The sequence below is a fragment of the Macrobrachium nipponense genome, chromosome 27, assembly GCF_015104395.2.
Source record: "Macrobrachium nipponense isolate FS-2020 chromosome 27, ASM1510439v2, whole genome shotgun sequence".
Classification (NCBI taxonomy): Eukaryota; Metazoa; Arthropoda; class Malacostraca; order Decapoda; family Palaemonidae; genus Macrobrachium; species Macrobrachium nipponense.
In genome coordinates this window covers 63,845,244-63,862,217 of record NC_087216.1, presented here as the reverse complement: position 1 = coordinate 63,862,217, position 16,974 = coordinate 63,845,244, and the positions used below count along the sequence as shown (strand labels likewise).

The 16,974-nt window shown below is 34.6% G+C and overlaps 1 protein-coding gene across 1 annotated transcript in view; it reads right to left on the bottom strand.

Annotated features, from left to right (window-relative positions):
- LOC135200703 (protein FAM133-like) overlaps nucleotides 1–16,771 on the bottom strand; it is a 61,765-nt gene extending 44,994 nt beyond the window's left edge. Inside the window, exons 1-3 of the mRNA XM_064229311.1 lie at nucleotides 16,716–16,771; nucleotides 15,967–16,075; nucleotides 12,283–12,391 (exon numbers count right to left, since the gene is read on the bottom strand). Coding sequence (XP_064085381.1) covers nucleotides 12,283–12,391; nucleotides 15,967–16,075; nucleotides 16,716–16,771 — 274 coding nt within the window. The remainder of the gene's footprint in view (nucleotides 1–12,282; nucleotides 12,392–15,966; nucleotides 16,076–16,715) is intronic.
- Nucleotides 16,772–16,974: the final 203 nt, after the last annotated feature.

Genomic DNA, 16,974 nt, shown 5'->3' with positions numbered 1-16,974 from the left:
AAAGGTGCGTTGCTGGATATCTAAAAAAAAATATAAAATAAAAAGTCTGTTTAATGGCAATATTTAATTTTATTGTTGTGAATTGATGCAGACAGACATATACATATATATATATATATATATATATATATATATATATATATATATATATATATATATATATATATATATATATATATATATATATATATAAATGGAAAAGATAGTTAGATAGGTAGAGAGACAGATTGAATATACACATATATATATATATATATATATAGTATATATCTATCTATATATATATATATATGTATATATGTGTGTGTGTGTGTGTGTGTGTATGTATATAGATATATATATGTATATATATATATATATATATATATATATATATATATATATATATATATATAAATATTTATATATATCTACATGGATAGATAGAGTAGTACTCCCCATTTAGAGTCAACCATCCATAAAACTTCAAACCGGGCATGTTTGATGGAAAGAATTTTTTATCCTTTTCCCCTCAATGCTATTAAAAGGATGAACAGATAACAATCTCTCTCTCTATCTCTCTCTCTCTCTCTCTCTCTCTCTCTCTCTCTCTCTCACTCGAGAGAGAGAGAGAGAGAGAGAGAGAGAGAGACGGGAAAAATAAGAATAGAAATCAAATAACAAACTTTAGAAAAAAAAAAAATTGTAGTACAGAACTAATATTTTTGCCGCAAAGTTAGCTAACGTTTTTTGATGTACAAATTCATATATGATTTTATCACTGATTCATATATGATTTTATCACTGAGTGTACATTTTAAAACAGATTAGTAATGATTAATCATGATAATATTGCGTTTGTTTTTCCAGTAAGATCTCTGGATTCCAAGACGATTTTGATGAAATCATTTTCACCAATTTCTGTCAATTATGACTAACTTAAAATCTCGGGCTATTATTTTGCATTTCTCCGTAACGATGATAAAGCCGATAATTTTGGATTTTAATCTTCATTAAATCTAGTTCTGCCTACGAGATTTTAATATGTCATAATTAATGCCTCACCTCTGTACCATTGTAACGAACTTTCAAAAGAAGTCAGTCCCAAAAGAGCAAAGAACTGCTCAGTGGATGAATTTCACTGAAAGTTTTAAATTCTGGCGACAGAATCTGGAGAGAAGATTTCCCAGAATGCTCTTGCAGTAGAAGGCAATGACTGACTCCATTACCTTAATTAAATATTTCCCGAGTCTCTCCTTCACTCCGGTATTTTGCAATTCGTCGTCCGCCGCCCTCAGTCGTTTCTTCACCGGGTCCGTTTTGTCCGTAAGTGAAAGGGAAGATGTATAGGTAAAGAAAGAGAAGGAAAATTAGAAGCGTAAAAGAACGAAAAAGGGAAAAGTAAGAAAACTGAGATTCAGAGCCCAAATGCTTCCTCTGGGAAAAAGGGGAATTTTCTTTATGAAAATGTTGAAGGAAATTCCGTTGAAATGGAATATGAAGAGAAAATTAGGGAAAAAAAAGGATAAAATCTTTGCAGTAGAGGGAAAGATAAACACAGAACACAGGAATGCTGAAACGGATGGAAGACTAAGGAGAAATACAGAACAACCAGAAAAGGAATCAGGAGATAACGGTTTCCTTTTTAAAAACTCTCCCCTCATAATAATAATAATAAATATAATAATAATAATAATAATAATATAATAATAATAATAATAATAATAATAAGAAAAGAGGCAACAGAATCAACCATCTGATGTTCATGGGACGACATCAAGCTGTATGGTAAGAGCATCAAGGAAATAGATACCCTAATCCAGACTGTAAGGATTGTATCTGGGGACCTCAGGATGGAGTTTGGAATAGAAAAATGCGCCTTAGTCAACATACAAAAAGGCAAAGTAACAAGGACTGAAGGGATAAAGCTACCAGATGGGAGCAACATCAAACACATAGATGAGACAGGATATAAATACCTGGGAATAATGGAAGAAGGGGATATAAAACACAAGCCAGATGAAGGACACGATCAGGAAAGAATATATGCAGAGACTCAAGGCGATACTCAAGTCAAAACTCAACGCCGGAAATATGATAAAAGCCATAACACATGGGCAGTTGCCAGTAATCAGATACAGCGCAGGAATAGTGGAATGGACGAAGGCAGAACTCCGCAGCATAGATCAGAAAACCAGGAACATATGACAATACACAAAGCACTACACCAAGAGCAAATACGGACAGACATACATAACACGAAGGAAGGAGGGAGAGGACTACTAAGTATAGAGGACTGCGTCAACATCGAGAACAGAGCACTGGGGCAATATCTGAAAACCAGTGAAGACGAGTGGCTAAGAGTGCATGGGAAGAAGGAGTAATAAAGTAGACGAAGACCCAGAAATATACAGAGACAGGAGAATGACAGACAGAACAGAGGACTGGCACAACAAACAATGCATGGACAATACATGAGACAGACTAAAGAACTAGCCAGCGATGATACATGGCAATGGCTCCAGAGGGGAGAGCTAAAGAAGGAAACTGAAGGAATGATAACAGCGGCACAAGATCAGCCCTAAGAACCAGATACTATGTTCAATGAACGATAGACGGAAATAACATCTCTCCCTTATGTAGGAAGTGCAATACAAAAAAATGAAACCATAAACCACATAGCAAGCAAATGCCCGGCACTTGCACAGAACCAGTACAAAAAGAGGCATGATTCAGTGGCAAAAGCCCTCCACTGGAGCCTGTGCAAGAAACATCAGCTACCTTGCAGTAATAAGTGGTACGAGCACCAACCTGAGGGAGTGATAGAAAACGATCAGGCAAAGATCCTCTGGGACTATGGTATCAGAACGGATAGGGTGATACGTGCAAACAGACCAGACGTGACGTTGATTGACAGAGTCAAGAAGAAAGTATCACTCATTGATGTCGCAATACCATGGGACACCCAGAGTTGAAGAGAAAGAGAGGGAAAAAATGGATAAGTATCAAGATCTGAAAATAGAAATAAGAAGGATATGGGATATGCCAGTGGAAATTGTACCCATAATCATAGGAGCAATAGGCACAATCCCAAGATCCCTGAAAAGGAATCTAGAAAAACTAGAGGCTGAAGTAGCTCCGGGACTCATGCAGAAGAGTGTGATCCTAGAAACGGCACACATAGTAAGAAAAGTGATGGACTCCTAAGGAGGCAGGATGCAACCCGGAACCCCACACTATAAATACCAGCCTGTCGAATTGGAGGACTGTGATAGAGCAAAAAAAAAAAAAAATAAAATAAAATAATAATAATAATAATAATAATAATAATAATAATAATAATAATAATAATATCCCATCTTTTTCTACCGCAAATTATTCAGAGAAGAAATTATGCTAGATTCTTGTGCATGAACTAAATATTAAATATGTTGCTGTTAATTTACCGTAAGGAATATTTTGTTTTTTCTCCAAGCCAGAATGCTTGCTGAAACCATCTGCTGAGTCTTGGATTTCAGAAGTACCAAGGCTCCTTATTTCAGAGAAAGCATGGCATAGCAGGCCATGTAAATATAATGGCTTTGTTCTTATAAGAACATTCAACAACACTTTAGTTAATTCAAGTTGGTTCGATCCTCCCTTGGCTTTTGAAGCAAATCCGAGATCTTCCTCATCTTGAGCAAACACCGCAATACGTTTCATATTCCACTTATTCTGCGACTTTTGTTTTCTCATCCTAACGTCATTAGCGATATTCATATTAAAATACTTATATAAATGATAAAGTTCCATTTTCCCTGTTGTCATTTTGTTTTACTGGGTTATTATCTACTCGCATGACCTTCATCATTTAAGCTTACATTTTCGTCTTTGCTAGTTTTTGTAATATGACGGCCTCTCTCTCTCTCTCTCTCTCTCAAGACATTTACGTTAACTACACACATCGTAAAAATACGTAACCACACGACCTGCATTCTTGTTGGACCTAAGTATATATATACCCAGAATACCTAAAAATTGCCCACGATAATTCTTAAATATATATTTACCTTTTATTCATCGAATATTTAGGGTCAAGTTCTTGATTATCAGACTAAAATTAGTCTTTATTAGCATTCTCTTTCACACTGTAGATCATGTAAGTACTTTTGAAAAGTTAGCAAAAGAACAGCTCATCATAATGCTGCTGGTATATTACCGAAATAACTTCCTTAGCAAGAGTTACACGAATATGAATATTCTCATAAAAAATCTATTACTGGATACTCAGTGTCGTGATCGGTATGGTCATGGCCTGCCACCTCGGTGGCCTCGAGTTCGATTCTCGGCCATTCCATTGAGATGTGAGAAATTAGTATTTCTGGTGATAAAAGTTCACTTTCGACGTGGTTCGGATGTCACGTTTAAGCCGTTGGTCCCCGTTGCTGAATAAACCACTGGTTCCATGCAACGTAAAACACCATACAAACAAATAATTACCGGATACTTTCCGTTCTATATTTAATTTCCATTTATTGTAATGTACAGCTTTCTTATTTATTATATGTACATATGAATTCAGAGCCATCTAATGTGTGATTTGTTCTTAACTGTATTCTGTTATTGGTAGTTTTACCTTCTCAGAGAAGTTGTTTATCTGTGGATAATTTAATTTGCTCGGAATTCAGCTGCAGGATCCGATACCTGCAACACAACAATTCTGCATTTTAATTGTAAGTCGGAACATTTTGGTCTCCATATATTTAGTGTCCATTTCGTATCATGTTTAAGGCAGGCTAATGGATCATGTTGGCTTCGTTGAGTTTATCTAAATATTTATTAGTTGTAAGGCTTTGCAACTGAATAGGATTACTGAAAGTATTGTTGATATCTTCTTTTTATTGTCTTTTGCGTAATTGGTATCTAATGAAATTAGGTGACGATTACCGTCATTATATATATATATATATATATATATATATATATATTATATATATATATATATATATATATATATATATATATATATATATATATATATATATATATATATATATATATATATATATATATATATATATATATATATATATATATATATATATATATATATATAGATATATATATGTATATATATATATATATATATATAATATATAATGTTCATACAGAGAAACATGGAGCGTCTAATCTTTTAGCTGATGGCCAAACATTCCGTCAAAGCTGTGAAGTCCATCTTGTGTACAAAGACAGAAATAAAACTGACGAAATCAAAGGGAAAACAGTTTACGACTGAAATGGAATTGTTTTTGCTCAGAAAGTCCGGTTATGGTTCCTGGTTCTAGAACTTGAAAACTAAAGGACTTCACAAGTGACTCTGTTATTGGAACCTTTGAGAGAAGCGTATTTGATGCCATTGTACAGTCGGGGCTTTGAGTGTTGTGTAGGAGATGGAAAGAATAAAAAACGACAAAAATCTTCAGTGATACTGAAAGCATTCATGTACGGCTGTCTTCCAAGAATTAAGGCAAACTCGGTTGTCTAAATGTCAGTATTAAGTATCAGTAAAGCTGACCTAAATTATCTTAGTCAGTTTGCGAAATCAAAGGTTTGGAATGAAATGCTTTTTGTCTTTAGATATTTGTCGTCTCTTCAAACTAGTGTCCAAATAGTGTGGGTCACTGAGCCTCTCCCAATGCGAAAGGGTAGGTGAACCTCGAACATTTTACTTGCAAAAAATAATGTGTAGGTAAACAAACTGACTTTGGATGTATCGCTGTTATCACTATTATGCTCTGATGCTTTGGAGTCTGCAAGCACACACACACACACATATATATATATATATATATATATATATATATATATATATATATATATATATATATATGTTATATATACTATATATATATATATATATATATATATATATATATATATATATATATATATTATATATATATATATATATGTATATATATATATATATATATATATATATATATAAATATATATATATATATATAATATATATATATATATATATATATATATATATATATATATATATATATATATATATATATATTATATGGAAATGAACGCATGGGAACTTGTTTCACAGAGATAAATAAATATAATAATAGCATTGCTGTATTTACAACAACCTCATGTGTAATCTCCTGCTTTGACGCACCACCGCCTGTCCCTCCAGAATAATTATGAACAGCGTTCATTAGTTTGACCAGAGAGTAAGAGGACACAGACTAATAACTTCGTAAACAATCTGTGGACTTGATTACCTGGGCCATCCATTGGAGGATAAGCGTTTTCTCCTCCCTCTCCTTATTACCAGAACGCCATCAAAATCAAATATAAACTCGAGAGAAAATACGATTTAGAGCAAAATGAAATGCAGGAATTGACATTAATCTGGGAAGATAAAAACTTCTCGTTGCTGATTTTAAAGCCTCCCAAGGTAAATATCTTCATATTTCGTCTGGATTTGGAGCGTTGAATAGAGGACATTGAGTTGTTATTATTGTATTCTGGGATCTGAAGGCTAAAATCATTCGAAGCCTTTGTACCATTAAGGATGAGGAAAGATATGGTGATGTTTTCAGATATCGTTTTAAGATGAAATCGTGTTGATATATATATATATATATATATATATATATATATATATATATATATATATATATATATATATATATAATATATATATATATATATATATATATATATATATATACACATATATATGTATATGTATATATGTATATATATATATATATATATATATATATATATATATATATATATATATATATATATATATGTTTACACACACAGACGCCCACACGTATATATTTATGTGTGTATATATATATATATATATATATATATATATATATATATATATATATATATATATATATATATATATATGTACGCATAAGTGTGCACACGCTTGTGTATTTATGTATTTTTATTATACACAATTGGTCGTACAATATCTCGTGTATGAAACATATTTGCGAATATAATAAGTTTCGGCATCATTTCCCAGTTAGTTATCTCAACAAATGCCTTCGCTCTGGGTGCACACGAGCATTGGATTTCAGTTGCATTGAATCTGTATATCAATATCGTTTCCCCCCCACCCCCCCCTCCCCCCAACCCCAAAACCACCCACATACACACACACACACACACACACACACACGAACACAATCAGTGCGGACAGGGCTTTCAGGAAACGTGTCCCGTGGTTAACACAGGCGAAGCAGATTGGAGGCAAAAATGACAATTCCTTTTTCCTTCGTCTGTCTATTTTCATTTGGTGATTCTGACTGACAGCCGCCGGGAGGGATCCTTGGGTAGGATTCGACCGAGGAAGGATGACTGGAGGGATGGGTGGTTGTGGCAAGGATGCTTTCTGTTGCGTCTCTTCCTTCCCTTCAGAAATATTAATTTTGGTTTTCGTGGAAAATTTAAACTCAGAGTGAATCTTGTTTATTGTCACTGTTTTCGATATATATTTGTAGATTAAAAAAAAAGTTCATTATCTGTTGTTTATTCGCTAAACTTCAACATATAGTAATGAAAGAAATACATGGCTAATATAAACTTATTTAATTTTCTTTCACAGCAACACAGTGGCATTCACTTCGTTTATGGCTTATAAAACCTCCTGGTAGAAAAAATATTAAATTGCTTTTATAATTCTCAAGCCTCGACGAATCTTTTCCAAAACAGACGGATATCCACTCTAACTGAGACAAGAAATACAAGAGATATTTTCTTTCCACCAAACAAGGCAGAAAAAAAAGAGGAAAAAAGATGATAGAACAGACTCCGTTCAAACTGATCGACCGATTGATGTCTGTGATTCTCGAGATATTGGAACATCCAACAAATATAACCTTTTAGTTGCATTACATTTCCCCTTTTTATAACACCCTTGAATAAAGACATGAAAGGCTGTGCGATTTTTCAGAAGTTTTTGATAATCGTTTCCTTTGTAAGAAAAAGTAGTTCTTATACCCTCTTTGTCTCTGTCTCTGTCTCTCTCTCTCTCTCTCTCTCTCTCTCACACACACACACACACACACACACACACACAGATATAATATATATATATATATATATATATATATATATATATATATATATATATATAAGATGTATATACATATATATATATATATATAATGTATAATATACTACATATATATATATATATATATATATATATATATATATATATATATATATATATATATATATATATATATATATATAAAACACACACACAAGGTGTAACATGAGTTTATGCAAATATTTCAGGAATTCAAGAAAAAGTCATTCTCAGCAGAAAATGTTCTACACACACATACATTTTAAGGCTTCCTGTGTCAGTGAGGTGAATTTTATAATGACCGTCTTTCCTTAACTCTACTCTCCACAAGATAGTGTACACAATGTCTGAGTTATCACGGATATGGAGGGGAAGGGCTGATGATGTGAATTAGGCAACTGGATTGACAGTATTTTAATTATGATTTTTTTCTTTTTTTTTTATCTCGCAGGTTTTTGTAAATAAAATGTAACATTACAGTCCCATTCAATTAGAAAAATCACATGTGAACAGACTCACCGTAAACTAATTTAATGATTAGCTTTACATATCAAGCAAGTCTTTTTTCAACTGACAGAGACAAAAGCATTTTCTTAGGTATGTGTTTTTTCTTCGACTTGTGTGTGATGAATTTTTTTGGTGGAGAATGAGAGGTTTTTGGTAATATGTTTTGAATCTTTGATCGGTGTGTCATGAATAGGCCTCTCTTTTGATGGAGGGGAGATTCCACTCTGCTTCCTTTTCTTTTCTTTATCGGATTCCAGTGAATATCATTGACGGAGATGGAGAAGGTTTCCATGATACTTTCCCCTTTCTGAAGTATCTAAAGAATCAAATTTATTTTTAATTTTGGAGTATTTTTGTTCACATCGGTCTAATCGCCAATTTCCTTTTTTTATAGCAGTGGAGTTCACTTTTGCAAACCCATAAATAGACCTCATATCTACAATATTGCACATTACTCGAATGGTAAGGCATTGGTCTCCAATTTCTTGCTCACAAAGTGAATAAGGAATCTGGCACTTGTAACCCAGATACGCTTTTGGCGGAAAAGTGAGGCTGTTTAGTGAAGTGATCAGCTCCATCCCCCACACCCCTATCCATAACTACTCCGACATCCTGTACACACCATCTTACTTGGCCATTAATGATAACGGTTATTTTAAAAATTCACCTCACCAACAAACGAAGCCTTAAAAGGTATATTTTTATAGACATTTTCTGCTTAACATATTTAATTACTATCGTGTTAATAACGTGCATCATTCACCAAGTAATTGCTAATAGTAGATAGTGGAGAAACTGTGCCATCCATCCAATTCCTTTCCGCGACAACTGACCCCGAGTCTTTTCCTCTGAGTTTTTGAGACCATTAACCGGTAATTCTCTGCTGATGGTGTCTGGTCTCTTTCCAACTTCCATTTACATTTCTTCAACTTTGCTCATTAACAAGTTTCTTCTTTTTTACTTTTTTCTTCTTATCGCTCCAAAATACATCGTTGTCTTCTCCTCCTCCTCTCGTATGGCAACTTCGTTTCAAGCCATTTGGCGATTGACCATTTCTGGATGGAAGCAAAGGAGCCACTTTCTGGGATGAGAGAGGATTCCTCCTCTCTGGAATGAGAGAAGATTCCGTTGCCTCATCACTGTGTTCTTGTAAGCAGCGTAAGCATTTTAATGTTACCTGCGGAAATGTTTAATTTAACGTTCATTTCTTTTTTTTTAAACAGTTATCTTATTTGTGGCTGTAGCAATTTTTGCCACTGGAAAACGTTTTCACCGTATGACTTTTTGCCGCAAGGTATTTTACTGCATGGAATTGCTGCGCGAAAAATTGTTGCCGTACAATTAATAGGAGTATGTCCAAAGTATGATGATTAAAGTTTATTTATAACAGAAAATCGGGTAAAATAAATTCAGGTTATAATACCGCAATGTTCAAGATATAAAAAAATAGTAAATATAAGGGAAAATAAAGGTTTAAGGTAAAAATAATGCAAGTTAAAATCAATTTGAAAATTATGCAAGTTCATCGCAATATCTAAAAAATGAAAATATAAAGCTGCAATGCAAGTTTAGAGTGATGAATTTCATTGCAATACTTCGTCAGTTGTCAAGTTTATGCTGAGAATCGTACATTGAAACAATTCTTTCTATTTTTACATGAATATCTTTGTACCTTTTTCGTTCATGGAAGTTTCATTGCCTCGTTCGAGGTCTGGTCTTTTTCTTTTTTCGCTAAACACACTTCGCTTTTTGAAATGTTTACAAGTTTCCAAATATTTGGGTGGGGGGTGTTTGTGCACAACTTTGTAAGGCGTTATGGAACCCTTCTACTTTATTGTTTGGTAAAGTATTCAGGGTCCGTTCTTGAACATTCCATATAACTTCCACAGGAAACGTTAGAGCGACTCTTCCTCTGCGAGGGTTTCTGCCTCTTCCCCCCCCTACCCCACACACCGCTATGAATGTAATGGGTTTCGAAGTAGGAAATCAGGTCTTGAGGCAAATCACCATTGTGGACTAGTTCCTCCTCCTCCTCCTCAGATGCGCCAAAAGCATCCTTAGGAGGAACAAATACGAGCGCTGAAAGCACTGACCCAAGGCCTTCAATTCCGAATCACTTTCTTGGGGTTCAGTTTATGGCCAAAATCGGATACTTTCCGGAAAAAATTGTTGACTAAATGTAACGAACATCCGGTTACTTTCGCATTTGAAAAATTATTTTGGATAGTATCATAAGTGACTTTCAAAATCAACCATGAAACTCTCAGGTTGTAAAGTTGAACGCAGACTTTAGAACGTGGAGAACTGTTTCGTATGTCTCCGTAGATTTGTTAGGAAGTACCCAGGGTATATATTCGTGGTTCACTAATGTATCTATACCCCGTTGGGGATAGTGCCGTCAGTGCACCTCATGTAAAAGGCGGTGGTTAGTTGCATTTTGCCACAAATATTTGTAACCAGAAGTCAATGAATAATAAGAGTGAACAATGTAAAATGAAAACCACTGAGGCTAGAGGCCTCCTTTTGGTATGTTAGATGACTGGAGGGTGGATGATCAACATACAATCTGCAGCAGACCTCTAGTCTCACCCAGAAGTTTTTTAAGATCTTGACGGCGGACATAAGAAGTGCGGACGGACAGACGAGTCCATCTCAAAAGTTTTCTTTCACAGAAAAACTAAATCTCGAAAACGATTCCATCTGCAAAAGAAAACTGATTATAATCATTAGTTGTATAGATATGAGCGAATGCAATAAGAATAATTTTTTGAGTTTTAATATCAGCAATGAGTCAGCGTCTGAGTATGGATAACATTATTTATGGAGTAATCAGTTCTCGACCATCTGTATAATAAATATTTAATTCCAGTCCTCATCAAAAAGAGGGAAGGAAAAACATACAGTGATAAGCGACGGATGCTATAACTAGGAAATTCTAATTGGTGAATTCCTAACTGGTCCCCGTCATGGGCTAATTACATTTCCCACGAAAAATAAAAATCAAATGTGAAATTTATGGACCAATCCCACTTCCATGAAATGCAACGCATATCAAATGCAATCCTTCGATTTGAGTAAATGTGAAGCGCTTTTAATCTGAATCGAGTTCTGATGTGGTTGATTGACTCTGAATCATTAACATGAATGCAGGAGCGTGTGAATCAAGTACCGTCGTTTTTCGACTTGATGTATTTCATTACATTTTGATTCCTATTCATATTTGATGCGGTTTTTGGGGGAGAGTGGTTTTAGATGGCCACCTATATTTAATTATGGTTCAGGTGATATACAGTCTGTATGGTATTTTACACAGAATCAAGGATTAAACCGAGTCTTCTGATTTTTCAAAAGTCAGTATCATAATTTGCGATATTAAGAACCTCTCAACGTAAAATCATTTTAAAAGGCTCTTCACTCTAATAAGAAGGCGAATGTGACGTACACGTCAAACCTCATAAAGATTATGGATAAAATATGGATGAATACTTTTACAGGCATTCATCAATTTCAGTACTAACGTGACTAAACTTCAAAGGGTAACGCAATTATATACGAATAATCGTTTAAAAATTTCCCTTCGCTAACATTTGTTAGATGATCATTTCTGTTACTCTGAAACTGCCCTAGTCTCCTGATTTCAAATATGGATATTTATAACACTTTCATTTACCTACTGAGCAGACTGCCTCTGTATAAGCCCCCGCAAAAACTCTTGAGATTCTTTCTTCTTGAAAGCTCTGTAGGTCTTGCTCCTGCTAGAGCCTCCGAATTCTCCCTCGCTCCCTTTTTTCCCCAATTTATAAAAATCTTTGAATCGGGTAATATTTCCCCTTAGTCTTTGGGATTTGGATATAATCTAACCTAACTTAGGTTAACCTGACCTGCGCTAGGTCAATTCCTCGGTGCCTCATACATCAGTAACCATAACTTAACAAATAGTATTTAAAAAAAATTTATTATTTACATAAGCCGATTATCTGATAATGAAAATGGTGGAATTTCAACAACTCTAAACACCATTTCACTGGCTGGAATTCGCCACATACCTTCTTTGTGGTTGAGGTTTTCTACCAACCAATTTATTTTAATACTTCTCTTTTGCTCCATATGATTTTTTACGGCATTCTGAACTATTTCCAAAAGTCAGGTCGGAAATCGAGGCACAAACATCAGCAGAGATAAGTCTTTTGTCTAAACTGAGCAGTTTTTGGAAAGTTCGAATAACTTAAGTTTTCCCTGAACATACAGGAAAAACGTGACTAATAAAGTTTTAAAGGGGAATGGGCGGGGTGGGGGGGGGGGGGGGGGGGGGGGTCTTTTTCTGGTACCGGAAGTTTTGTTTAGTTTTGTAATGTTTTTACATGGAGGGAAATACTACAGAGAGAAATGTATTTTCTACATTTCTTGTAGCATTTCGTTCCATGTTTGGCTCTGACTTTTTTATCTTTGTAGACATGGTTATTGCAAGAAAATCTTGGTCTCTCAAAAATTGTATATTTCACTTAGTTAAATTCAATACGACGGGTTTAAGAAAGATTTTTTATTTTTTATATTTCTTTTTTTTTTTTTTTTTTTTTTTTTTTTAGTATATTTTTCAGTTTTGCGAAATTGTAACAGATTTATGATCGTACTGAACGAAATTGATATCCTGTCCGGCCAAACGAATGTTTGAAAAGTCCGCAGAGTTATTAATTTATCCTACAGATTCAGATAAGGTATAAAATTCCGTAGAATTATGAACTTTTCTATGGAGTCAAAGAAGTTGTGAAAATCTAAGACTTTCTTATAAATCCTGATATATTGGGAAGGTCATTGTATGGTCGTTTAGAGGTCACTGCTGACTACTGATCCTTTAAGGTTGTATCGTCACTGGAATTGAGTTACAATGCAAACTTTCAAGTCCATCGGGCGAAGGGAACAGGTCGAAAATTGAGTCACAATTTTTACCCTAACAGGCAGACAGACAGACAGACGCAGAAGTCAAGTTAAATGAAAACATAATAAAACACAGTGCGTGTCATACCTGGCCTTAACTTTTTCCACTCAACAAAACTTGGAAATGATATAAACAATGAATTCCCTGTTTAGACATGACGTCTTTAGTCGATCGGCGCTTTCATATGTCGAACTCGGGTCCATTTGCCTGTGTTTTCTTCAGCTCCAAGGGCACAGTGAAATAAATCCTTACGTTATTTTAATATTTGTATCTACATTAGCATCAATATAGTTCCACAAAGCAGCATAAAATAAAATTCGCTACCTTTATAGTCACAAAAAAATTCATAGGCACAATGGAATTAACTTCTCTGATGGAACGTCAAACAACAGACAAAAACATTTCATAATTTAATATCCGACTTAAAAAAAATGATGAAATCTATTTCTAAATCAAGGGCTGCATAAAATAGCGTTGCCATATGTGGGCCCGAGGTCTATTCGGACAACGAAAAGAATACCTGACATTTTATGCAGAATAAAATGTAACACGTGAATATCGAGCTTTAATGAAGTGGAAAGAGAGAACTCATTGACTCATTAATTCAAAGCTCGGGTTGATACATTTATTACTTTTTGGCTGCAAATGACTTATGACCCCAGTAGACGGAGCAAAAACTCATATCCTCTGATCATGGCCGCGGTTTTTTTGTCACCTTCTCAGTCTCTTATCTTCATTTTTTTCATATTTCTTATCCCGTGTGTAATTTTCTCCCGGAATTTATGGGTATTTGCAGAAAGGCGAGATAGACAATTTTTTCTTTTTTGTCTGTAAAATTTCGTAAATGGCTGCCTGAATATATGGGTTACAAAAGGTGCATTTTCTCTCATTTTTAACAATGTCGTAAATAGCTTCATAATATCAAGGATTTTTTATAAAGGAAAAGTGCACAATCGAAACCCTTTGTTGCATTTAGTTACAAAAACATGATTACTTCAGTGAGAAACTTGTCACTGCTTCTTAGTTACCAGATCTTGAATGCATGATTGAATACCGGAGAGTGAACAGAGTAAGTCTCCTTCAACATTCAGCCTGTTTCTGTACTTGGTCTTGAGAGCAACGAACGAGAAAGGAAAATGCAGCTTTGCAAAGAAACGTTTTTCATTTTTCATGAATTTCTGAATATTAGTTCCTCGTTCTTGTTAAGAGAGTAACGAATATAATTAGAGAATTTTCACTTTTTCCGTGGGGCTTGCGCCCCTGGAATTGCTGACATCCCCAGGTTGAGAACCACTCTTTTGAGGTAAAATGCTACGTCGTTACTGAAACCGATACACCGTCGTCATGTCGGAAACTAAAGGGATAAATCTACATTTTATAAATGCGTACTTTCCCACTGAGCCATAAATTCCATAAATTGACCCTTAAATTCCGGGAAAACTTCCCCATAATAACGGCGTCAGTGCTGTTGAATGTGTTTTATTATTAATGGGTCATTTATACGAGCCCAGCGATTGAATAAGGGGGGAGTTTGTCCCCTCTTCGTTCACGTGGCGCCATTTGCCCTCCTCTTTTATTCCCTCCTTCATTCGGTCGTTTAACGTTCATGGTAATAGCTTACCCTCCCAACCGGACTGCTAGATGAGCAAAGAAATGAAACGACTGTTACCACCTGCTGGGGTTTCCGCGGATCTGACGGTAAATATCCTCACACGATATCTTTCATGCTTATATCTCGTTTCTGATTGATTGTTCGATGAATTTAAACTGAGATGTATGATTGGTTGTATACAACGTGCTCGTCCGCCAATCACGCCAGCTTCAAATTAATTGGCTGAGACTATTTACCGTAACTTTTAAATGAAAACAGAGATAACACACTTCCATATTTGTTTAATAATTTACATTTTAATTTCCATGTTTGAAACAGAAGCTGAAGCAATCTTAACTTCTACCGTTATATTAATGTCTCTTTTTTTTACTTCTATTATATTATCTGACAAAATTCCGCACCAGTGAGGAATAATCCCATCCCCGAAACACATTTTATTATATTCTTCTTACGAGAGAAGAGAGAAGAGGAGAGAAGAGAGAGATAGAGAGAGAGAGAGAGAGAGACGAGAGAGAGAGAGAGAGAGAGAGAACCGTCACTAAAGCTAGCATTAGCCAAAGAAGACGTTATATCCTGGACGCCAGACAGTCAATAAATAATGAAGAGACACGATTTCGTCGGAAATACGGCCCCAACCATTATGGTGTGACATGAAGGAAGTGGGTGGAGGAAGGAGAAGGGAGGAGGGCGTCCTTAACTTGACACGATATCAATTTTGGGGAATAAAAGGGACAGTGGAGAAGTCAGAAATCAATAAGGTTGGAAAGCGAGAGAAGGTAAAGGGTCAGGTTTTCTCTTTTTATTATTTACCTCCTCCTCCTTCTTCTTCTTCTTCTTCTTCTTCTTCTTCTTCTTCTTCTTCTTCTTCGTAGAACTAACGATGTGTCTGGATGGTACAGTTTTTTCTTTATTGTCTTTTCTGAGAAAACATTTTTTACTTATTCACTCTTTTTGAATAGACTACCGTTATATTGTTTCCTGAGAGCGAAGATTGCAATTTTGTTTTGTTTTTAATCCTGCTTTTTTACAATAAAAACTCGTTTAAAGTTTCCCACTATGCAAAAATTATCTATGAATCATGTTGAAAGGTCATTTTCAATGCTAGGTACTGATCCCACTGGAAATTGTAACATTTTGCTTTTAACTCCTACTACTTTCATGCTAAGTTCATGATACTTCATTTGAACATCATTATATATATATATATAATAATTATATTATATATTAATTATTAATATATATATATATATATATAATATTATATTAGTATTAAACATACACCAAGAAACAAAAAAAAAAAAAAACATACACACACACACACACACACACATATATATTATATATATATATATAATATAATTATTATAACTATAATTTAATAATATATATGTGTGTGTGTGTGTGTGTGTGTGTGTTACGGTGCTGTTACAGAATTAAGGGAAATTATTTCAAAATGTGTTAACTTATAAAAACTTAAGAAAAATGCACGAAAAACAAATAGAATGGGACGAAATGGCGTAAACCGTTAAGCACGAACCAGTGTAGAAAAACTTACTCACGCAGAAGTGACAGTGACATTGCTCAGTCCCTTAAGAAATCGGAACTCCGAAAACATCGTCACACTCTTCTCATGAGTAATTGGCGCTACGGCTCTCCAGACATCTTGGGACAGGTCGGAGGATTAATCCCAACAGCCCATCTGAAGGAGGCCATCTGGCCAACGTTAGTAATGGAATTCGATGCTCCCTTGTTTTAAAAAAGGGACGTGTTAAACTTGAAGCCCCTATCTATTGAGGTAGGCCTTTTGGTTTTAACCAA